The sequence below is a fragment of the Panonychus citri genome, unplaced genomic scaffold (genome assembly GCF_014898815.1).
Source record: "Panonychus citri isolate SS breed McGregor unplaced genomic scaffold, ASM1489881v1 Contig00138, whole genome shotgun sequence".
Classification (NCBI taxonomy): domain Eukaryota; kingdom Metazoa; phylum Arthropoda; class Arachnida; order Trombidiformes; family Tetranychidae; genus Panonychus; species Panonychus citri.
Genome location: NW_026515543.1, coordinates 2,065,100 through 2,090,856, shown reverse-complemented (window position 1 = coordinate 2,090,856; position 25,757 = coordinate 2,065,100). Strand labels below are relative to the sequence as shown.

At 29.8% G+C, this 25,757-nt stretch overlaps 3 protein-coding genes and 1 long non-coding RNA gene across 9 annotated transcripts in view; 2 read left to right on the top strand and 2 right to left on the bottom strand.

The window, feature by feature from the left end:
* The window catches only part of LOC128393395 (60S ribosomal protein L14-like), a 46,723-nt gene that overhangs the window by 4,777 nt on the left and 16,189 nt on the right, over positions 1–25,757 (bottom strand). The window lies entirely within an intron of this gene.
* Positions 7,965–13,938, top strand: LOC128393402 (uncharacterized). Of its 6 annotated transcripts, none has more exons than XR_008326130.1 (4): positions 7,965–8,649; positions 8,747–8,996; positions 9,315–11,006; positions 11,141–11,157. It is a non-coding gene; the product is annotated as an uncharacterized LOC128393402 (long non-coding RNA). The 6 variants fall into 6 exon arrangements; XR_008326129.1 differs by having other exon boundaries at positions 7,978–8,305; positions 8,451–8,649; positions 9,315–11,750; XR_008326132.1 differs by lacking the exons at positions 9,315–11,006; positions 11,141–11,157 and adding an exon at positions 13,787–13,938 and having other exon boundaries at positions 7,976–8,649.
* On the bottom strand, positions 14,110–16,808 carry LOC128393527 (bridge-like lipid transfer protein family member 1). The gene is made up of 3 exons (XM_053353710.1): positions 16,706–16,808; positions 14,350–16,308; positions 14,110–14,190 (listed from the first exon to the last, which is right to left on the bottom strand). Exons 1-2 carry the CDS (start codon positions 16,806–16,808, stop codon positions 14,711–14,713), a joined length of 1,701 nt encoding a protein of 566 aa, XP_053209685.1. The 3' UTR covers positions 14,110–14,190; positions 14,350–14,710.
* LOC128393375 (uncharacterized) overlaps positions 17,809–25,757 on the top strand; it is a 33,473-nt gene continuing 25,524 nt past the window's right edge. Inside the window, exons 1-3 of the mRNA XM_053353552.1 lie at positions 17,809–18,347; positions 21,104–21,229; positions 24,149–24,219. Of these exons, the coding sequence (XP_053209527.1) occupies positions 18,044–18,347; positions 21,104–21,229; positions 24,149–24,219 (501 nt within the window). The 5' untranslated portion in view covers positions 17,809–18,043. The remainder of the gene's footprint in view (positions 18,348–21,103; positions 21,230–24,148; positions 24,220–25,757) is intronic.

Genomic DNA, 25,757 nt, shown 5'->3' with positions numbered 1-25,757 from the left:
TCTCTCTCTCTCTCTCTCTCTCTCTCTCTCATTATATCGCAAGGATGATTAGAGTCTGAAATCCAGTTTCCATCTCCTCCTTTCTCCAGGTAAGTTTAGTGCTCACTAATCTGTCCTCCTTTTATCTTCTCTTTCTTTTCCCTTCCCCTTTTCTCTTAATTATCATTTCGACTCTTTTTCTTTTTCTTCAAATTCCAAATACAATTTCATTCTTACCTGAATTTTTACCTCTTTCCCCTTTTGTCTTCTCTTTCTTTTCTCTCTCTCTCTCAACCCTTCCCCTTTCATCTGAACTGTTTTCGAACTTAATTTCTCTCTCTCTCTCTTACTCACTCTTTCTTATTCAGGTTCAGTTTTATATCCAAAATCATGAATTTTCTTGGATAATTGTGTCTATTTATTATCTCCTGATAATAAAGATGAAAAGATTATCTTCTTTAAAGGGTCAATTATATTTATAATTTCATCTTCATCATTTTGAATCTAATTTCATTCACCACGAGTTACAAATGATTAGTTAAAAAGTATATCAGCTGATTGTGGTAAACATTAAGATAATACTAATCTAATATACTAATTGTTAATACATAAATCTGATTGAATATAACATAACTAATCTGATAAAGTAATCAACCAATCATTTGATTTTAAAACTGACAATTATAACCTAATCAGTTAAAAGCTCATTAGTTACACTTTCTAACAACAACAATAGACTAACAATTAAAATGATTAACCATTAACAAGATTAAGAAACAAACAAACAAACAAATATCCACCTTGAAGGTATTAATCAATATTAAATTCAATTGTGATGATTACAGTTTTACCGGTTGTAGATAAACAAACAATCAATTCAAGATTCAAATTGAAATGTTATAAAGAAACAACAATTGATATTATTTCACAATAAGAATCCAGGTAAACAAGGTGAACATGATTAAACCATGAACAAGGATGATGAAGATGATGAAGATGATATAATGTTTTATTTACAATCACAATTACCTGGTGTTTATCCCTCGCACCTTCAAGCACCAAGAATATCAAGTTACCCCAATAATAAGAATCATCATCATCTAAATTAGTTAAATCGTATGATATGATTAATATTCATTCATCATTCATTGAAAGTGGAAAATGTAAATCGATTCAATTTTAATAGTAATTTCGTCCTCTCTCTTGTCATTTTAACCTAAATTTGATTCTCTTTCATCATCATCATCATCATCATCTTCATGTTCTCAGTGTTATTTATATCTTTTACTATTTCGAAAGTAAAATAAAATAAAACGAAACTTTTACCTGTTGATCTTTCTAAAAGAAACTGAATATTTACCCTCAGGCGTTTAAAGAAGGAAGAAAAGATGATGAATGAAGAGAATGATGATGATGATGATAAGAGAAAGAACCGAAAAAGAGGTAAATGCTCTTTCTTATCTTCATGGTTTTAATGGTAAACATTTCTACTGGTTTTCGAACTTGTAACTCAAAAGATGACCCGACAAAACTTCATTGGACAGTCTGGACTTGACCATTAAGGTTAATGTTTATGGTCAAGGAGAAAATGATATTATCTTTTTTTTCTTGCTTCTTCTAATGGAAAAACAATAAGGATAATTAATAACTATCGAAAATGCCTCAGGCAAGTTGAACTCATCTAAAAACATGATAACCAGTTGAACACCAGAAAGGAAACAACAACAACAAGAACAATTCTCTTCATTATTATTTCAATTTCATTGAGAGATCATGATGAAGATGAAGATGAAACAAGTTGATGAATTTAAAAACCAGTAACAATCAAAGTCTATGTGAGTTTTCAATGTGTTCAAATCTTATTGATGAGATTCTGTTCTGATGTAATTAATGTCGGAATTTCCCAGCATCAAGCTTGATTAATATCATCACCATCATCATCATCATCTTCGTCATCATTATCATGATATTTATCATGATAGAATCCAGAATATCTTCCTAGATGAAAAATTCACAAGGTAAAAGTTTGAAACGATTCCAAGATTTAAATTCAGGTAGAAATGAAAAGGAAAAAATTATTTTCCTTCAAGGTAACAATCAACAACTGTTAATTACTTAAGAAATTGCTACACAATCAAAACAATTTACTAATTAAATTTGCAAAAACTATTTGATGAAATTTTCCATAGGAAAAAAAACCTCAACAATTTAAACTAAATCAAAATGAACACATGAACATCTTAGCATCGGTAATACAAATTGTTACGTTGCTGAAAAACTTTTAATTTGATTTAAAGTAACAAATTGTGTTAATCATCTTAAGCGATTTAGGTTAACAATTTAATGATAATTTACTTTTATAATCTAATTTACCATCTGATTAGCAATTTAATTATTCAACTTTCATTCCAACAAAAGGATGGTCGCCGAATTTTAGTTTTGAGTTAAGAGTTGAAACTTTGTATTTGAACCATATGAAGTCCAAATATTTATTTTTCAATCTGATCAGTAGTTTTCGAGAAAATCGAGTTCAGTTAAAACTGGTCCTTTTCTCAGCAACGATGGTTTTAGATCATGAAATTTTATTTTATCGACAACTTTCATGCCAGAAAATTAAATTTGTTTTGGTAAAAATATCAAAGTGCTCATCAATTCCGTTGTATTTAAATAAATGGACGGCGATTAGTCCCAAGTGTCGAGAATGATCTGAAACTTATTTTGAGTATCTAGTATGGGTTAACATGTGGATCGAGCACTTTTTCATTGATCAACAGTTTACGGAATGATGGCCTTTGATCTTCAAGGTAATATCTCGAAACTAAAATGATTGGAGATAAATAAATCAAATCATCGTCATTTAACCAAAGCTATCAGAAACAAAGTTTTGGCCTTAAAAGTGATGGTCAGCTGAGACTAAAGTTAATTAAAAGTTATACTACACTCAAGTTATAAACACCAAATGTTTTATGCTTGCTCGAATGAAATACTATTTCATCAAACATTGTCAAACTATTTTAGCAAAAGTGACTGTATTTTAAAACTATTGTTTCGATAGCTTTGGTTAAATGACGATGATTTGACTTATTTGACATCTCCAATCATTTTAGTTTCGAGATATTAGCCCTTGAAGATCAAAGGCCACTTTCTCATTCCGGTAAACTGTTGATCAAATGAAAAAGTGCTGATCCACGATAACCCATACTAGGATAGCCTCAAAATAAGTTTCAGATCATTCGACACTTGGGACTAATCGCCGTCCATTTATTTAAATACAACGGAATTGTCTGAACTTTGGATATTTTTACAAAACAAATTTAATTTTCTGTAAGGCATGAAAAGTTGTCGATAAAATAAAATTTCATGATCTAAAACTCATCGTTGCTGAGAAAAGTGACCTGAAGTTTTAACTGAACTCGATTTTCGAAACTACTGATCAGATCAGAAAAATAAATATATTTGACTTCATATTTGTGTACAAATACAAAAAGTTTCAACTCTTAACTCAAAACTAAAATTCGGCGACCATCCTCCTTAAGTTGCTTAAATTGTTGCTGATTGACAATTTACACTTTGATTATCATCATCAATCCTTTTCCATTGGTTGCAACAATTAACGTCGTTAATTGTGATGAAAAAAAAAGATGAATATTTATAAATTGTGATTAAGAACATGATTAAGTCTATTTATATTTCCAACTGGCCAGCGGTCATTTTGAGTTAATTTGTTTGTTGATTGTTGTTAATTGAAAACCTTAATCAACTTTAATTCACTTGTAAGCCAATACTTAGTTAATCATTATTATCAAATGATTATTATTATTAATTTTCATCAATTATCGTTTGGTGGTTTATTTTGATTAACCATCAAAGTCCATTGATCCCAGTTGATGATTACAATTTACCCTCGGGCATAATTTGATTAACAAGTTTCAAATGGTTAAACAGACAACCAAGAGACACATTTATGAAAATGACAATTTAAATAATTTAATTTTAAACTAAACTAAATTTTTTCATATTATTATTTTTAAATTAACAGTAAATTAAAAGCTAAATAAACATTTAAATTGTTGAAACTCATCGAAGTCCAAATTGATCAAACTCCTCATTAATTGATCAGAAACTATTTTATATATAAAATGACCTGACAAAATCGCGACTCATGTTTGTTTTCATCAATTCTTGTAATAGTAGCAAGAACCTTATGCCGTTTAATGTTAGTATTGATCGGATATTACAATTGTCTCATAAACTCACCTTCAAATGACCTTGAAACGCGTTTTTTCGCAAATGGTCTAAATGAAATTGACCTTTCAATATCACGATCGAATATCGCTCAAACTCATAACTTACCATTCAAGTCTTTAGGACTAAGAATTATCGAGCTGAATAGCCCTTTAGTTTTTCCTTCAGGGGAAAAAATGTCAATTCAAATGGAAAACAATGTAATTGATTTGTTTGATTTTCTTTTCGTCAACTTTGGAATTGATTTCTGAGGAAAAAGTTTAACCAATCATCGAAATTTTTTCTATTAAGTCTTCGTTCACTAATTAACAATAAAAATAATAATTTTCGAAAGTTAATTGATGATAGTTCTCTAAATACTTTAAGTTTAAGCAACGATTCTCATAATTTATTCTCAGCACGATTAGGAGGAGCTCTTCCACTTTGCCGCACTTGGAGCCATTTCGTTCAGGCATAGTTGGTGCTGGTCGTCCAGGAGGAGCGGGCGAAGATCTATATGAGTGTTTCTCGGGCACTGGTGGCCGAAGGTGGTGTTGGTTGCGATGGTCTTAACCAGTCATCTTCAACTGGTGGTGGTGTGTAAGTTGTCGCCATCGAAACACCCCCGCTGACTTTCAGCTGGTCAACTAGATTATGGATCATTTCAACTTGACGTTCCAATTGAGGATCAAGGGAGGAAACATCTTCGTTGGTAGTTTCTTCACCGTTTGTACCCTCCGCCGAAACTTTTTCAGGATGAATATCGGCTCGAAGAGAGGTCGCTTTTCATAAGTTAATATCTTCTTGTGATGAACTAAATGATAACTCAAGGTACTTGAAATCTTCAACAAACATTATCATCAATAGAATAGAAAATAATTATAACGATTGATTAATTTAATTTAGTGATTATAATCAATTGATTACAGTCAATTTTTCAGTTGGCGATAATTAACTTGCTAATCAACAGCAATTTACTCGGACAATTAGTGCTACTAAAGGTTAATCCATCATTCATGGCGTAGAATAGTTGATTAATCAATTTAATCATTAAATTGTCAAAATTTGACGAAAATTATAAAGACAATTGTTATCAACCTTGAAACAGAAACAATTTATTTAACAATCTAGGGTTTAATTTTGAGGAAAATTTCAAATGAAATCAATGTGTTGTTAGTGATTAAATTTAATTTAAATCAAGAAGTGAAAAGTTAATTGTATTTTTAACAATTAACGACGGAAAAAAAGTGGTAATAAAGGGAAGCATTTACGATCAAAAACATTAAAATCGTTAAAATTAACAATCGTTACAATCTAGTTAAGACTTAATTACAATGAAGAAGAACCATAATTAACACCGAACAATGATAATCACAAGGTCCAAGTAACAACAATTAACCAGATGAAAAAATTGGCAGAAAATAAAAATCAATCCGATCAACAATTTGATGAAATGATTTTCAATGTTGGTCAATAAATTAAAATGACCAAATTAGGTTGAGGGTCAACGGATAGTGATTAAGATTATGCCTGATTAGAAACAAAGTATGATGAAGATGAAGATGAAGATGAAGATGGAGATGGAGATGGAGATGATGAAGATAACTCTCAATTCTGAATTTGAATTGTGATGAAAATTTCGCCTCAAGGTAAAAGAAAACGATTCAATCAAAATGGTAACAACGGTGAGTGACCTCATTCACATCATGATTAAGATGATGATGAAGATGATGAAGCTCATCAAGTCACCTTTTTTTAGATTGTTTCCCTTAAATCCAGTTTCTATCATAATCACAATCAAATCATAATCATGATTAAAATTGATTCTAATTCAATGTATCCCTTTTGTTTTCATCCTTTTCCTTTTCATCATTTTCTTGGAGGTCATTTACTAAACCATAATTTTCCTTCAATCAATTGGACAATTAACTAAACTAATCTCCATCATCACCATGTAATTGTCTCATTTAATATTAATCATCGTCAATAAATGATTACAATGAAAGACAATTTAAGAAGAAGAAAATAATTTAAGTTAATATCAATAACGTCAATTGGAAAATTTTTAATCATCAGAAACAATTTCCTCTTAATTGTTGTTGGTAATAAATTAAATTGATTGTATCAACTACTGTCTATTATATTACTTGATTATCTTTCACTCTCACTTAACAATTTAACCTACAATTAATTGTAAGATAGAAAGTTAAATTAAGATGAACTACTTTTTCTAACCAACAATTAACCATTTCTGTTAATATAAATTCATTTCCACTTATTTTGTATGATCAAATTTTGAACTTGAACTAAATTGTTTGATAACTTTTGATTGTTAATTTTTGAAAAGACACATTTAAATGTTTGCAGATATTTAATTGTTTCAACACAATTAACAATTCGTTAACCAATTAATTGTTATATATATTTTTCTCTTGGTGATTGACAGTTAGTTTGGTTGGTAGTTAATTTTGAAAGTCTTCAGGTAAATATATTAATTGTAATGAAAAAAGAGATCAAGAAATTTTCACAACTTTTACCTTAATCATTATAATCTATGATTTGGACAATTAAATTATTATCTTAATCAGTAGATAGTTAATTTAGTGTATTATTTTGTATTTTAAGTTTTCTACAGTTGATTTTTGTTTTCTATTCCGTCTTAATTGTTGGCAATTGTAAGTAGATGATTGATATTGTCATTGAAAGTTGATAATGATGTTGATTGATGAATAACAATAAGTGAAATTAAATATTTGATAAGGTGAGATGATAGATTAAGGGATAACAAAGATTTGATTAAAAATAGTAATTAAGATGTTTGCAGTTGATTGTTATTTGAATTGATAGTTGATTGCTGGTCAAGCCAAAAAAAAGACATTGACACCCAAATAACAGGTAACATTTGTATAAGATTAGATTGGTAATCAAAATAATTGTGCAACAAAATTAACATGGTAAATTTGGATGAATAATTGTCCAGAGACTAAGGATAAACTGACCATGAACGATTAAAGGATAGAGACAGAAAGAGAGAGAGAGAGAGAGAAAGATGATTAAAAACAATAGGCAGTAATTAGATTGGCAATTTGAATTAAGAGGAATATGATTTTCCGGCAATTTGTTTGGCCCCAAGTTTGCTATCAATAATCAAGAACCAATTTAAGTCCTGGATTGATCTTTTTCTTGGCACTATCAGGAATTAATTGTTTGGTTATCGATGGTGATGGTGTTGGTAACATGTTCATCTTTGATTGTTGTTGTTGTTGTTGTCGTTCGGGTGGAGGTTTAAATGAGTGTTGGTGTTTAATTAGATAGGAAGAAGTTGAAAGAGCTGAAGTTGCAGCTGATGTTGTTGTGGTTGTCCGACAAGAAGATGATGATGACCAGTCAACTGTTTGGGTTGAAGTAAAATCCCAGGAAACAAAATTATCTTCATCTTTAATTTCAAAGGCACCAATTAGTGTATGTGAACAATTACCAATAAACCAATTGATACACTTTATCCATGTGAGAAGAAGTGAAAAAAGTGTAAGTAGAATCGCGAGTTTAAAACATTTATACAGTAAAAGAATCATTTCAACCTCATAAAGCCAATACACTGATTAGAATTAGAAAATTAATTAAGTTGTACAAACGAAACAATTTTAAAATTACAGAGAATAAAAAAAAAGAACAATTAATTAATTAGAAATGAAAACAATAACAAAGAAAAACAATTGACTACAAAGAGAAAGAGTTAAGGTGAAGACCAATGAGAACGAAGGAAAATCATGTGACACAAATGTGATTTTTTTCTAAAAAGAAAATTTTATTTTCTATTCTTATTTTTTATTCTCTCACTTGATAATTAATTGATTTTCTTCTTCACTAATTAACCTTCTATTCATCTAGTTCTTCTCGGTGTTAATTTAATGGAATCACGATAATCTAATCTGTGGATAATCAAAAAGTCAACTTACCTTTGGATTCTGTTTGTTATGTGCCTTTGGTTTTATCTTTTTGCTTTTCTTGTGATGTTTTGCTTTTCTAATTGTTGATTAATTGAATTGAACAATTAGTGGGAACAGTTAATTTGTTTTATGGCCTCAATGGTATTTTACAAGTAATTAAATTGTGAAGATTTGATCTTAATTAAAGCAACAGTAGCAATCATAAACAATTAATGTTTTAATCAATTGTGTTTCTCAATAACAATAACAAAATATTTTCACTTTTTTTTTGTCTTGTTTACAATTACTTTTAATTAGTGTTACCTGTTGATGGATAGACTTACCTGGCTTTGAATTGGAGGTGATATTGGAGCCAAATTATATCAGATTAACAACAATTAAAAATGATCTGTAGTTGATACAACAATCAATCTGATTTGGAGTCATGCTGATTTATAACATATTACATTCACCACTTGGAAAAGTGCATTTTTATTTGCCTCTGGATTGTGATTAGGTAATTTGATTGTTCCTTTTTTTAAGTTAATCGCAATTAACTCAATCAATTTAAACTTGTTCTCTTTCTAATTTACTTCTATTCTCCTTCCTTCCAGGTAAATTTGAATCAATCGGTGAAATATGATGAAAATTAACGGAAAACCATTTCAACTATCGTACAGCAACAACAATAACAAATATACACACACAATTAACACTCCTGTTGATTGTGATTACATGATTAGTATACCAAACTCATGGATGACTGAAGATATTAATATGAGAAGAAGAAAAAAATTAGTTACGATTAAGTAAATGGAAACAATCACAAGATGAATTTAAATTAAGGAGAACCCATTGAATGAGGTAAGTTGAAGAAGAAGAAAAAAGTTAATTCAAAAGCAAATTGTTTACCTTAACCAATTAAGATCGTTACAATCAGTTAATTGTTACAACAATGAACCAACTCTCTATGATCAGTTTCAAATAGTTGATTAATAATCATCAACCAAATGGAAACAACAACAATAATTATCGGTTGATTGACGTATTGATTGTTGTCATTAATACTACAATTTGTTACTTATTAACATTTTTCCTTTTTCTAAATAACAATCTAAATAATCATTAAACAATTATTATATTCTATGGTGATCAACAATTTAACTAATCATCGTTAATCAGTAATCTTCAATCTTCAATCAAAAACAATAATTGAGAAAATTGTACAAATCAAAAAAAATTAAGGTTAAAGGACAAAAGTGATCGGTTAATATTCATGAAGACAATTTAAATCAACAACAATCACCAGCATAAACAATAATCAATATTGATTACCAATAAATTAATTGTTTATTAGAAAACTAATTAATCAACTTTGTAAACAAACAAATGAAAGGTTAATTTGTTTATACGCTAATTACCAATAACAGTTATCAACATTTGATTGGGTCAACTATTAACAAATTTCAATCTCATCTCCAATCAATAAATGATGATTAGTCAAAAATAATTACTAATATTATTATTGATTGGGTAATTAAGTTTTTTTTGGTAACAATTTACTAATTGTTGTAATAATCAATATTAAGGATGAAACAAAAAGGATTTAACCTGATTCCTTGTAACTGTTTCATGAGACAAGTTAATTTAGATTAAGCAAAACAATTTAGTTAATTTCTTCTTAGCTTCATCTCAATCATTTAATTCAACTTGAAATGTTTTCAACTCAATGTCTGATTGGACTATTTAACAATTAAATTAATTAGCCTAAAGGGGTTAAAGGTTAGTGGCTATTCAATGACCCAAATTGAATATTCAATAATTTACTAACAATTTACAGTTAATCTTTGTTGGAAAATTTAATATTTCTTTTCTTTATTAACTTTTGATTGTAATTAATTAACGTAATCGTTATAATCGTTTGAAAAATCAAAGTGAAAATTGTAAACAAACTTTTCCATAGCAATCAATTAATCAGAATGAACTTTCGACTTGACTAATTAATATAAACGCCATTTAACTGAACTAATCACTATCTAGATTAACTAATTGTGATTAAACTCTAATAGAATTTTTTCAGATGATTAATAATGAACAAATTCAATTGGATTGTTTTGATTTCTTCTAATGAATTCCGTTGACTGATTAACTTGAATCGGCCAATTTAATGATCGCCAATGTCCAAACTTTCACTGGAAATCATGTTCATCGTGTTTCAATTAACTAATTGCTGAATTGATGTTTCGAACTCTTTTTTTTTCATCAGCATGAATGACACAAATTAGAAGTCACTTTCCTCGAGTATTTTTTTTTCTCGACAAGATTTGATTAACCTTAAATGTCCATTGTGACATTAAATGATGAACAATGTTAAGATCATTGTGATTAAATCGAGAAACAAGTTCTAAAGTCCAAGTGTAAATTAGGTTCACTGGATTAAAAGCCTAATACAATAAGAGAATCACAATTCTTGTTGATTTGATTAACAATCAGGGAATTGAAAAGTCACTTCCTCTTATATATGTTGATCTAAAGTAACCATGAGTTGGATTAAATTGTCGATAACCTTGAATGGAAAAATTAAATTTTCCTCCTCCCTTTTGTCTTCTTATTGTTATTGTTTCAACCATTGTTAATTCTCGTGAGTTTGTAATTAAAATGATTAATTTGCTAATTATTTTCAGCCGAGAAAAATGTCCAAAAATCCAACTATTAATGAATGGAGGATATTTGATTGACCTGAAAAAAAAACCGAACTAAAAAAAAGAGGGAAAAGATAATTATTATTATTATTATATCGTAACATTAAACAATTAATGTGATTATTTCACAAACTCACCATGAAAATGTTAAGGATTAAAGTGACAAGGTTAGGTTAGTATGGAAAAGAGATAATTACTGATTAAAATTGAATATGTTCATGACCTTTAATCACCAATAGTAAGAATAAAAAAGGAATTGACAATTTTCACTTTTCTTTTTCTCACCAACTAAACATAAACACGAAGGTCGCAGTTCAACAGGTATTGATTTCGTTTCTACACCGATCAACATGTACCGATCAAATTTTACAAATACTTTTTTCAATGTTCTTCTAATAATTTTATTATTTCATTATAACATTATATCTTTAATCATTTAACCTTTTATCAAGTGATGGGCGATATTTGAAAAAAATATCATCGACAATATCGAGATCACTACATTTATGGTGTTGGAGTTAACCCGGCAGCAACACACGCAGCCATACACGTACCAAGGGCAACATTGCAAGCTATGACAGCGGCTGGTGCACTAGCTCCAAAAGTAACACCCATAGTTGCCCCTGCAGCTCCATAACAAGCAACAGCCATTGCATTACAGCCTGTTTGACAAATGCCATAGCTCAAAGGTCCACCGTTGACCAAAAAAGGGATACAAAGGAAAACGAATAAGAATTTCATCAAGGAGAACATTTTGTATCAAATTACCAAACAAAATGGACGGCAGAAAGTGAATATATCAGGTAATCAAAGGTACGAGATGAAGGCGTAGAAAAAAATGATCCAAATTAAAATCTATTGAGAAAAAAGATATAAGAAAAGAAAAGAAAACAATTAAAAAGTTGCGATTTAAAAGGTAGACATGTTTTTTGTTTTTCTCTCTTTACAAACTTTTAAATTGCTGGCGATTAATTTACAATTTAAATTTCAAGGTTAAAATGGTCAGAGATCAACTACTCACATTTAGTTATAATTGTCACTTTTCCTTCCACGTAAATAATCAAGTGAAAACAATTTAGTTGTGTTGCCTGATTAAATAAATAAGATTATCAGATTAATCTTTCAATCGATCCATCGGGAAACGCCAATTTTCTGATATTTTTCGATTCAGATTATACCCGATGCAGTATCAAAAACTGTCTTGGAATTGTAATTAACTTTAATATCTACACCTGGAATTAAAAATATTGAATAATCCATTTGTCCAGTATTGGTACCAGCCGAGTTCGGATAGACTTTAATTCCACCAGAGTTTATGGTTTGTTAATTGTTATCGATTGTTAATGAGAAAAGTCGAACGACGAGAGATAAAAAATAGTATCACCAGATTGAATTTAACACGGGAGTTTATGGACATGACGGGTTTTGGCCTTGTACTCAGAGACGATGCATTCTTCGTAGTGTAACTATCGTAATCTATTGGAAAATTAAGTAACTATTGAGAAAATTTTTTCTTTTCACTCTTTTTGTCTAGCTATTCTCACCAACTAGACATACACACAAAGGTCGCAGTTCAACAGGTATTGATTTCGTTTCTACACCGATCAACATGTACCGATCAAATTTTACAAAATTTTTTTCAATGTTCTTCTATTATTTTATTATTTCATAATAACATTACATAAATGCCATTTTTCCTGTGATGGGCGATATTTGAAAAAAATATCATCGACGAATCGATATCACTACATTTATGGTATTGGACTGCACCCGGCAGCAACACACGCAGTCTTACAAGTACCAAGGGCAGCATTACAACCAATGTAAGTGTAAGCATTAGGACCAAGAGTAACACCCATAGTTGCCCCTGCAGCTCCATAACAAGCACAAGTGGCTACATTACCCGTTTGAGCAAAGATATAACCCGAAGGTCCACCGTTGACCAAAAAAGGGATACCAAGGAAAATGAACAAGAATTTTACCAATGAGAACATTTTATATCAAATTACCAAACAAAATGGACAATGGACGAAAGAAAGTGAATATATCAGGCAATCAAAGGTACAAGATGAAAGCGAAAAAAAATAATCCAAATTAATTCTATTGAGAAAAAAATATAAGAAAAGAAAAGAATTAAAAAGTTGCGATTTAAAAGGTAGACATGTTTTTGTTTTTCTCTATTTGAAATCTTTAAATTACTGGAGATTAATTTACACTTTAAATTTCAAGGTTAAACAGGTCAGAGATCAACTACTCACATTTAGTTACAATTGTCACTTCTTCTTCCACGTAAACAATTAAATGAAATCAATTTAGTTAAGTGTTGCCTGATTAAATTAATCAGAAGCTGATTATCAGATTGATCTTTCAATCGATCCATCGGAAAAACGCCAATTTCCTGATATTTCTGAAGCCAGATTATACCCAAAACTGTCTTTGAATTGTTATGAACTTTAGTATCTAAACTTGAAATTAAAAATATTGAATAATCCATTTGTCCAGTATTAGTACCAGCCGAGGTCGAATAACGCAATCGGCTTTAAAAGATTAGACTTTAATCCATCAGTATTTAATGGTTTGTTATTTGTTAATGAGCAAAGTCTGACGAGGGATAAAAAAGTGTCACCAGATTGAATTTAATACTGGAGTCTATGGAAATGACGGGTTTTGGCCTTGTACTCAGAGACCATACATTCTTCGTACGTATAACTATCGTCATTTATTGGGAAATTAGGTAACTCTTAAGAAGAAATTTTTTTTTCTTTTCACTCTTTTTTGTTTAGTTTTCCTCACCGACTAAACATACACACGAAGGTCGCAGTTCAACAAGTATTGATTTCATTTCCACACCAATCAACATGTACCGATCAAATTTTACAAATATTTTTCAATGTTCTTTCTTTTATTATTTTATTATTTCATAATAACATTTGATAAATGCCTTTTATCAAGTGATGAGCGATATTTGAACAAAATATCATCGACGAAATCGAGATCACCCCATTTATGGTATTGGACTGAACCCGGCAGCAACACACGCAGCCATACAAGTACCAAGGGCAACATTGCAACCTATGACAGCGGCTGGTACACTAGCTCCAAAAGTAACACCCATAGTTGCCCCTGCAGCTCCATAACAAGCAACAGCGACTGCATTACAACCCGTTTGACAAATGCCATAGCTCAAAGGTCCACCGTTGACCAAAAAAGGGATACCAAGGAAAACGAACAAGAATTTCATCAATGAGAACATTTTGTATAAAATTACCAAACAAAATGGACGGCAGAAAGTGGATATATCCAGGCAATCAAAGGTACAAGATGAAGGCGAAGAAAAAAAATGATCCAAATTAAATCTATAGAGAAAAAAATATAAGAAAAGAAAACAATTAAAAAGTTGCTATTTCAAAGGTAGACATGTTTTTGTTTTTATCTCTTTACAAATCTTCAAGTTGCTGGCAATTAATTTACACTTTAAATTTCAAGGTTAAACAGGTCAGAGATCAACTACTCACATTTAATTATCCAGAGGTGTTTGCACTTACAGCATATAAGATTTCAGTATCTCCCCAGTTAAGGCTTACAAAATACACGGTGATAAGAAAGTTCGTGTGAAAGGGGTTGGGGGTCAAACCAAATTTACAAATGCAAATGTTTATCTGCGCATCTCTAACCCCCATTTTCCCTCACACGAACTTTCTTATCACCCTGTATTTTTGTAAGCTCAATTTCTCAAATTAATTCAACCTCGATTCTATGGCGCGAGCGTTTGAAAGAGCAAAAAATTGTATTCTTAAAAGGGAAGATTTTTTTTGGTGGGGAAATCAAATCAAGGTGAAGATGGAATTGGATGGTAAGGTTCAGAGCCTTAGGCTCTCATCGACCAAGAGAGAAGGTAAAATTTTGAATTATATGAGTGTCCGATGAACCTGTCTCATTGTTGACCACATCTTGAGCTTCCGATGCAAAGGAAATTGATGGTTTCAACATGGAGAAAAGTCCCCATGACTTGGAACGGAAATTGATTCCATAAAAACAGGCCAATGAAATATTGTTCCCAATAAGTTCAAAGGTACCACCAAGAATAGTTCCCTTGGTGGGCAGAGGATTACAAAGGGTGGATAGAGATGCACCCGATACAAGACGCAAAACTTTCTGCCAATGACGATGATGACGATAAATCTCATTACTCGGTGAACCAGAATCAACTAAACCCGAACCACTGGATGTTGATGTTGGTGTTGAGGGTTTAACTATGCCCGATCCTCTGGTACCTTTGTCCTTCTTGAATGTCATTATCCGTCGTTGTTGATTTGTACCTTCCGATGAGACTGATGAGTGCAAGTGAGAGTGTTTAATGCGATGGGATGAACTTGCATGTTGAGAACGATGAACATCAGTATCTTGAATATTTAACCATAATGAATCTCTACCTCGACTATTTGGAGATTTATTAAAATGACCTGAGGTTTTGATGGACGAAGTTGGTAAACCTGATTCATTAATACTCGTTGATGAACTTGATGTTGATGGTGAGGAAGATGAAGATGAAGATAAATTGTAATCTTGATCGGAGAAAATTGAATGACCAGAGATTCCTTGGTCACCCAAAAACATACGCTTCCAAATGGCCTTTCGATACCAGGCTTTAGGGAAAGCCAAAGTTTCCGTCAATCGGCGCATATCATATTTAAACGAAGCTGAACCAATGTCGCAAAGTGCTGAGAATCGTATCATAACTGTTTGATTAAGTTTGTCTTGTGATGAATGAGATGATCGGATAATTGATGGTGGGGAAGTTTCCAAGCTTAAAACGAGTCGGCGACTTCGAGAAATGTTGATCTTAACAAATTCAACTTGTAAACTAAGAGCATCTTTACGATCAGAGTTTGATTTCGGGTTAGGGAAAGATGTGGCCTCAGAAATTGATGAGCCTGGTGCTTTCTTTTGTCCACCGTATGGGTGGAAAATGTAAAGTGAAAAATCAGCAAGACAACCGGTCATACTTAGGCCACCTATCGATGTTTCCGTTTGATGTTGAGGGTGACGATAATCCGATGCTGACCTTTTATGGCCATGTTTAACGTTACCTGTTCGAGAAGGACCACAAGATGTTGAGTAGGGAAAATTTTTACCTAAAGGTTGTTGTGGTAAATTAATGTCAAGTTCATCTTGAAGTCGTTTGGATGAAAAGACAAGATCAACTGAGGGAAGTTGAAGTAAACATTCAACTCGAGAAACCGGAAGACAACTAAATCGTAGGACAGAGGGTTGCATGTGAAGGTAAACAATAACATCAACCGGAAAAGACCCATAGACAGCATATTGAGCTGGTGCCGATGTGATTAAATCAGGTCTGGCAAAATCATCGGGAGTTAACTGGTGGCCATCAGATGCAAGGGGTGAGGTTTTACCCGAGGATGAAGGTTGAGTGGAAATGGGCTCAAGTGCTTTCAAGTATATGAGGTGATCAACTCATATACTTGAGGAAACGATAATCTCGAGATTATCGTTTCCTCTGGTATTAACGTGTAACTATCTATTAGAAAATTAAGTAACTATTGAGAAAAAAATTTTCTTTTCACTCTTTTTTGTTTAGTTTTTCTCACCAACTAAACATAAACACGAAGGTCGCAGTTCAACAGGTATTGATTTCATTTCAACACCAATCAACATGTACCGATCAAATTTTACAAATACTTTTTTCAATGTTCTTCTAATAATTTTATTATTTCATAATAACATTATATCTTTAATCATTTAACCTTTTATCAAGTGATGGGAGATATTTGAAAAAAATATCATCGACGAATCGAGATCACTACATTTATGGTGTTGGAGTTAACCCGGCAGCAACACACGCAGCCATACAAGTACCAAGAGCAGTATTGCAAGCTATGACAGCGGCTGGTGCACTAGCTCCAAAAGTAACACCCATAGTTGCCCCTGCAGCTCCATAACAAGCAACAGCCATTGCATTACAGCCTGTTTGACAAATGCCATAGCTCAAAGGTCCACCGTTGACCAAAAAAGGGATACCAAGGAAAATGAATAAAATTTCATCAAGGAGAACATTTTGTATCAAATTACCAAACAAAATGGACGACAGAAAGTGAATATATCAGGTAATCAAAGGTACAAGATGAAGGCGTAGAAAAAAATGATCCAAATTAAAATCTATTGAGAAAAAAATTAAAGGAAAAGAAAACAATTAAAAAGTTGCGATTTAAAAGGTAGACATGTTTTTGTTTTTGCTCTTTACAAACTTTTAAATTGTTGGCGATTAATTTACAATTTAAATTTCAAGGTTAAACAGGTTAGAGATCAACTACTCACATTTAATTATAATTGTCACTTCTTCTTCCACGTAAACAATCAAATTAAATCAATTTAGTTTAGTCACTTAACTTAAGTGTTGCCTGATTAAAGACTAATCAATCTCTCTATCGATCATCGCTCGTTTCTGGATATTTCTCGAGATTTTATTCCCTTTCCTTTCTTTTCTCTTTCTTTTCAGGCGCTTTTATTTGAAAATTTCGACTAAAACGAACACAAACGCCACCCTTTCTTCTCTTTCTTTTTGCTCGATTATTTTAATTAGGGTCTCGACATTTGTTCACTACAAAAAAAAATTCGACTCATATCGATTCTTTATTATTCTCACAGCAACATTGCGAAAGTTAATTGTTTAAGTACATCAGTTGGAAATTCATTTGCTAACATTCACATCAAAGTCACTGAGAGCTTTTTAACCGCATATTACTGATGATCTGTTCTTTGTAAATAACTGTTTAGATTTTAATTAAATTGGGAAAATAAAAAAGTTTAGAAAATGAAAAAGTTAAATTCGAAACCAAAAGGTGTCGCTACTCACCAAAATTCTTCGAAAGTATAACTATCGTCATCTATTGGAAAATTAAGTAACTATTGAGAAGAAGAAAATTTTTTCTTTTCTCTTTCTTTTCACTTTTTTTTTGTTTAGTTGAAGTTGAACTTTTAATGAGAAAACATTGATAATTTATCTTAACTGTAATTCCAATGTGCTGATTTGACCATTTGGTCAACAACAGAAAAGAAAAGGACAATGATTATTGTTAAAATTAATTCTCACAACTGTTAATCACTTATTACGATTGTGATCAACAATTAATTTCTATTAGTGGTTCAAATGATTTACTCTCGTTATTGAGAAGAAGACAAAAAACAACAATGGTTTTAATTGATTCTCATAAGCCAATTTGTGGATTTACCAATTCGAAAGTGTATTCATCATCATCATCATCATTATCTTCACCATCAACATCATTTCATGGTGATTATTATACCATGAGAAGTGTTAATTGTGCAAATAGATCAATATTTAAACCAGTTAATTGTTCAATATCTTATTATATGAATTGGATTGTAAATATTTTGTTAAAAGTGATCATATGTTTCATTTTGATACCGATTATCATCTTACCTTTATCATCATCATCATCATCTCTAGTCCAGTCAAAACGACAACCTCCAGGTAATTAAATTAAATTGAATACAAGTATCAACAGAAAACCACCTTAACCAACTCGAGGAATTAATTGTCACAACCAAATAATTGATTAAGAATGACAGTTATAAGAATGAGCAAAGATACAAACAAAATGAGATTCAAATTAAATCACTTTAAGAAAACGTTATTCTAAATAAATGGAAACAATTTAGTTAATCGTTTTCGAGGTTAAATGTATTAACAGTCGAGAGAGAGAGAGAGAGAGAAAATAAAAATTAAACTAATCCACCAAGATTAATGTGAATTTAAAGGTAAACCACATAATAAGATGGATCATTAGATTTACTGATTAACCAAATTTAATGTTTAACCTTAATTTTCATTGAATTTCCAACATGCACCATTACCAATACACTTAAATTGATAGGCCTCAACTTTGGCGATAAGTTTAATATGGTTTATCATGGGTAGCCAAAAGGGTGGAGCTGAATTAATGAAGATGATGATGATGATGATGATGATCTTCATCAGGATAAGATGAGCAAGAAAAATTGATCCATTAAATGTTACATTAATAGAGACGCTTCTTTTTATCATAATCATCATTATCATCAACGTCAATAGAAAGTCTCAATAGAGATGATGAAGATAAGGGAATAAAATAGAGAAGCAAAAATTCAGATGGACAGAGAGTTAATATTGTTCTGACCAATGGTCAGAATATCATGATGATGAAATTTCACTGTTCTTTTAGTACTGAAAAGAGAGAGAGAGAGATGAGGATGAACAAGGAAGATGATTCAATTTCCTCTTCCTTTAATCATATTAATTGAGCGCAAATGACGATGATAATGATGATGATGATATTGTTGATTATTTAATATTATACAATAGATGATGATCTCTCTCTCTCTCTCACTCTCTCATCTTCCTTTGAGACTTAGATTAACTATTTCTCCAAGGTAATGATGCAATTCACCTTACGACACCTTCCTCATGTCAAAAACCTCCTAACATGATAGTCAAAAATTATAATCAACTATTAGAATAAAAATTTCTCCTCCTCATGAACCATTGTAATCATGATGATCATCATGAAATTCAATGAGATAACATAAAAATAAGTGAAAATTTCTCCTCATACAAAGGAAACTAGGACAGTTTTCCAGAAAATTAAATACCAAACATGATGATAAAAGTGAAGATGAAAATAAAATATATTGAATGAAAAAAAAAAGTTCTGAAACCAATAGCAACTTCTTACTGTCCAAAAAAAATTTCATTTCGATTATTATTGTTTATTAGAATTTTTTTTTTCTTCTCTTTTTATCGAAACTTTTATTTCATGATGAGCAAAAAGAAAGACAGAGGAAGAGAGATGAATCGTTCTCTTCTTGGAAAGCCTTTGGCAAGAGAAATGATGATGAAAAGATGAGAAGAGAAACATCCGGTTGAAGAAGAAAAAGTTATCTTATTGTTGTAAAGTTCTAAAGAAGAGAAAAAATTACAAATTCGATTCTTTCCAATCTTTTATCATCTTAGAACTTCATCTTCATCTTCCATCATATTATTTATCTTCTTCTTCTCTGCTCTCTAGATGTCTCATCCTCTTTTCTTTCTTACCTTTGCATCTTCATCATTTTATCATTGCCTCAGGCGCTTTTACAGGGTAACCTGTTATCTAGTAAATAAAGATATTTATCTTCATACATAATAATTTTCAGTTAATTTAATTAGTTTGATGATTATTATGATTATCATCAAATGATGACGATGATAACCTCAAACTAACTGGACACTTTGATGACATGTTGGTGAAAAACTAACCAACATGATTATCATGGTGATCTTTATGCTGAACTAATCATAACAATATATAAAATTAATACAATTATGATTAAATATTTACTTTCTAATCATTATTATTGATTATTATTACTTCCTTCTGGCAATTAATTGTTTGAATGTTCACTAATCAATCACCAATAATAACACCAAATTTCATATATTGATAATTATCACCATAATCTCACCAATACGATTTACTATTATAATACACAATAATACATTAATAGAGTTAATTAAATTAACAGTTACAAAGTTAACCAATTAATAAAATCACCAATCAACAAGGTAATAATCATAATGATACAATTGTCATATCTTAATGTATCATCATCATGTTGATGATACATTATATTGATTAGACTTGAATCAAAGTAATTACTTTTGGAATAGTTTAAATTGTAAAACTCAATCTACCTTGATGATTATATTGATTGGAAGTAATTTATTAATAGTAATAAAAATTGATGTCAATAGTTAGATAATCAATGGATGTTGATAGTAAATTATGTTACCTTTACTATGATTAGAATTTATCTTTTTTCAATATTTGGAATAGAAAAAAAAATTATTTTTTCCATCCTCATCTTTATCATTGAATACTTAGATTATCATGAATAAATCATTTTCCAGGGTAAAAAGATATGAACAAAGTAATTCATCAAAATGATAAATTTAGTTTATTGAGAGAGAGAGAGAAAAAATTCAATCTCATTTGATTCAGTTCCTAAATTGTCTGATGATTATCATTGATTTGGTTAACTTTTCCTTTGTATCTGATCAATGTAACTTTCTGCTAATTCAATGTTGGCATTTTAATGATAACAATCAAACTAAATTTCCTCCCTTTTGCCTTTTGGTTTTAAAATTTTGATTGATAAAATTAATTAACTAATTAAAAACTATTTCTCTTTGCTTGTTAATTGTTTTACCAGGAATCAACTTAATGAAAGGCCCATGGTTTGAAGAGGAACCAAGTGATACTTTAATTGTTAATCAACCAGTTAGTCTTAAGTGTAAAGTCCATGATGTTTTATCTGCCCAATTTCACTGTAATCATGGTAAGTCAATTATCACAATTAAAGTTAATCATCAACAATCAACAGCAATATGATCACATCATCATGTTAACCAAACTAATCATCTTCAAGATGAAAACTTATCCTTGAACTTGGACCATGAAAATTATTATCATTCTCATTGATTGTCCAAGAATTTTTCAATTAATAACTTAATTTAAAACGTTAATCATTAATTTTAATTGTTAACCCTTCTAATAATAAACATAATACTCATAATTTATGATATTAATCATTTTAAATTGTGAATACCTGGTTTGCTTGGATTGTAACAATTACCGTTGAAGTTTTTTTTAAAACATTTTTAATAACCTGAGCTTTTGATTACTGTTGTTAGATTAATTATCTTTGACTAGTTAACTAAATTCAGTAATCAAAATATACAATCAATTTAATTTTGTTTTTCTCAGTTTGGGTTTAACTTGTCAGGATTGATTTAATTTGCCGTTGAAATAATCAACCTTAATTGCCCTGAAGGGTCAAGAGGGTTAATTGCAATTTAAAATTAATACTTTCATCACCCGATAAACATTTTTGGTAGCCTGATGATTGGAGATGATTAAAAATTAAAATAGATTCACCATTAAGGATTAAGATTAAGACATAATGATCAAGTAAATCACCGTAATGATTAACTTGTAAATTGGTTGATTAACCCTTTTTATTATAGTTTGTTGTTGTTGTTTATTTATCAATCTTTTGATTAATTTATTAATCCAGTTTCCATGTTAAATGTTGTTTCAAATGTTTTCATGATCAATAATGATAATCATCTTCCTACTTTTCGTAATCATGATTAAGTTAATCACTTGACTTTGTCATCTCAATTAAGTTAATCAAGAGAAGATTTTTTTTTTCCTTCTCTCTCCTTGATTTTGATTAACATTTGAAGCTTTTAAATTGCTGATTTAACTTGAATCAATTTCTATATATATTTTACTCTGAAACCGATGCATAAAAAAGTCAAGATTAAATTGTTATTATCTGATGAGACAATTAGTTGATTGACTTGTATTACTCGAGAAATGATTCAAATCAAATGATGAAATCAAATTAAACATGATCATTCAGTAATCTATTGATTGTATTAATACAACATACTACAGAAAAAAAAATTTATATTAATCACTCAATAGATGATTAGTAAATTACCTTGAGAATGTAACCTGATTTCAATTATTTGATTTAAACCAATTAATTTAATGATAAATCAACAGCAATTTAAGACCCAGTTAAACAGAACAAAAATCAACTAGTTAATCCGATCTTAATCCACTGAGAATAACGAACAAGATTTAAAATGATTAATGGAAAATTAACCAACACTTAAGAAAAGAAAAAAAAAGTTTTCGAAATTGTTTCAAATGTTCAAAGTCGAAGTTTGAATTGACAAGATAAAGTGTTCACATAAGTGATTCCCATTGATGATCATTTATTGTTACATGTCACGCTATTGGAATCACCATGTAACTATTAATACAACAATGATGGTGTCGGTGGGAATCATGTGTGGGTGGTGGGGTGGGATGATGATGATGATGGTGATGAAAAGAAACAAAAAAGTTTCAAACTTGATTCAATTTTCACCAGAAAATATTGAGATAACATTGAGAGTCTTATCCAACATTGTATCAGAATTGATTGTTGTTGATGATAAATTTTGACAGTTTCAATTGAATTATAATAAATATACAAAAATCTAATTTATTGATTATTATGTAAATTAATTATTATCAACATTATGATACACAAACTAATTACTGTTTAGTCTGTTTGATTATCACCAAGTGATTAACTATTATCATCGTTTACTAATCAACATCTTAATTAACATGCATCGTTTTTTTTTTGTTGTTATCAGAACTTTTTTTTTCTTAATCATTTCAATCAACTCTGTGATTAATGGGATTGATCATTAACAAGATGATTATCATGTTTAGTTAATTATCAAAAAAGGAAGACCAAGTTTTCATTGGAAAATTGAATTTACAATTCAATCTGATTGTTAATTCATGATAACAATAGAAAACATGATCAACGTTGAATGTTAATGATAATCAATAAATCACAGTTGGTTAACAAGAGAAAATTAAATTGTATGATATTGAATATGTTCATTGAATCACAATTTAAATGATAACAATAGAGAGATAAACATGAGATTTCATGAGAGACAGAATTTAATCAACATTGAGTATTATTAGTGAACCAAATTCAATCAAATAATCAAATGAAATCAAATTTTTCCTCCCAACGGTAAATATTAACAATCAAGATGAAGAGAAGAAAAAAATTACTAAATCAAACAAATTGCAAGTGAATTAAAATCTCCTGGAACTGAATCAACTCCAATAAAGAAACAACGATGAAAACAAAAATTGATTAAAATCTAAATTGTGATTATATTAATTGAAATCGATTACGATTAAAACGATTAGATTATCATATTTAAACAATTTGTTAATCGTAATGAAAATTGTATTTAAACTCACATAAAGTTGAACAAAATTACCACAACAACAATATCATGATAATGAGGGATGAGGATGCTACTGATGATGAGGTTCCAACAGGGAGATTGAAGATAAATTAACTAATAGTAATCAGGGGAAAAAATTGAAGCTCATTTAATGTGAATTAGATTTTAAATTAACTTTCACTTTTTTTTTGTTAACATGAGAATTTGTTTTCTGGTTCCTTTTCCTATTCTATTTTTATATATCCAAAAAGTTAATAGTTAATCTTCATCTTCATCTTGATCACTTATCATTATCTTGATCCCTCTGATGATGACGAGATTTTTACTGAATCAGAATTGAACTACAAGTTGATGATTACAAATTAATTATCCGTGATAATGTTAATTGTTTATATTTAAAATGTTTCATCTTGATTATCCAGGTCATGAAGAGGATATAAGGAAACGGACAACAAGCCAGAATTACGTTGACCCTGAAACTGGACAGTTAATTGTAAGTAATTAAACATTGACAATTTACACTTAATCATCATCAGATTAACTATCACAATTATTGACTTTCTATTCTGGTTAATTAAAGTAACATAATTAATTGAGATCGATTATAATTATCATCTAAAATTAGGAAAAGTTTCCAATGTTCAATTTGGACAATTTAAAATTGGAAAATGTTTCACTTTAATTAACTTTCTCTCTCTCTATTATTTTTTAATTTAATTATGAATAAACATTTTCATCTAGTAATATATTAATTACTGTTAATTTTGTTGATAATACTATTAATGACCATTGGTTAATCTCTGTTAATTAGTTGAATGAAGATAATTATAATTTATGTTGTTTAATCAAAAAGTAAAATCAAATTTTCTGGTTCCCAATTTTGTTTTTACATTCACTTTGATTTATCTTGATTGTGTTAATTTTATTTTCTTTATTCAATCCTAATGATGATAATCATCATCATCATCAACTGAACTAATCATTACCATGAAGATAATGATAATTATGATGATATTTAGGTTCTCTCTCAATTGTAATTTGCAATTCAAACAACCCAATTGATTGTCTAGGAGATTATCAAGTTTAGCATCCTCATCATTATTTCATAAACTTTAATTCATTTACTTTCAAGTCTAATTGTTTGTGATCAATTTTGATTTCACAATTAATTCAATTGTTTCCAATTAAACAAGACTAGTTATTTATTTATTGATCAAATTATGAGAGGTTACAATTTAAATTGAATTTTCAACAATTTTTTAAACAACAAACTTTTACCCTTGTGTGTATCCATCACAATCATTTAATTATTATGATATTTAATTGTTGCTAATTTAATCATGTCACGTTAAAATAATTATTTCCTTCCTCCATTTAATTTACTTACAATGATTAAAGATTGATTAGGATTTAAATTGTAACCATTGGTTAACCTTGAATATAACATTTTCAATTGAATTTAATTTTGTCTACATGGTTGTACAATTAAGCTAATCATTAGGTTAATCAATTGAAATCAATTATATCAACATCATCATTATCATGACGATGATCATTAACTAATCAAGATGATTAAAATTTATGTAAACTTTTTACTTTTTTTTTAGACTAAACAATCAGTCAACTAAATCTGTCAATCAATCAATTGAATACAATCAACAACAACAATCAAACAATTTAAATGTCTAAGTGAAGGGAAAACTTAAATCACTGTAGACTCACAATTAACTAATCATTATCATCAATCTCAAATTGAGTTGTTAAAAAAAATCAACAAGATCCATCGTAATATTAATACAAATATTATCAAGAGCCTAATCAGATTAGTTAATCAAAGTCTCATCGTAACTAAAATGATTAGTTTTGATTAGTAAGACAGGATAATCAAGATAATCAATGATAGATAATCAAGAGGTAAAAAAAACTGCGATTAACATGATTAAATTGTTCTGATTGATCTGATCACTTGGAATCAACAATCAAACAATAAGTTAAACATAAATTAACAATTGAACCTCCAACAATTATCAT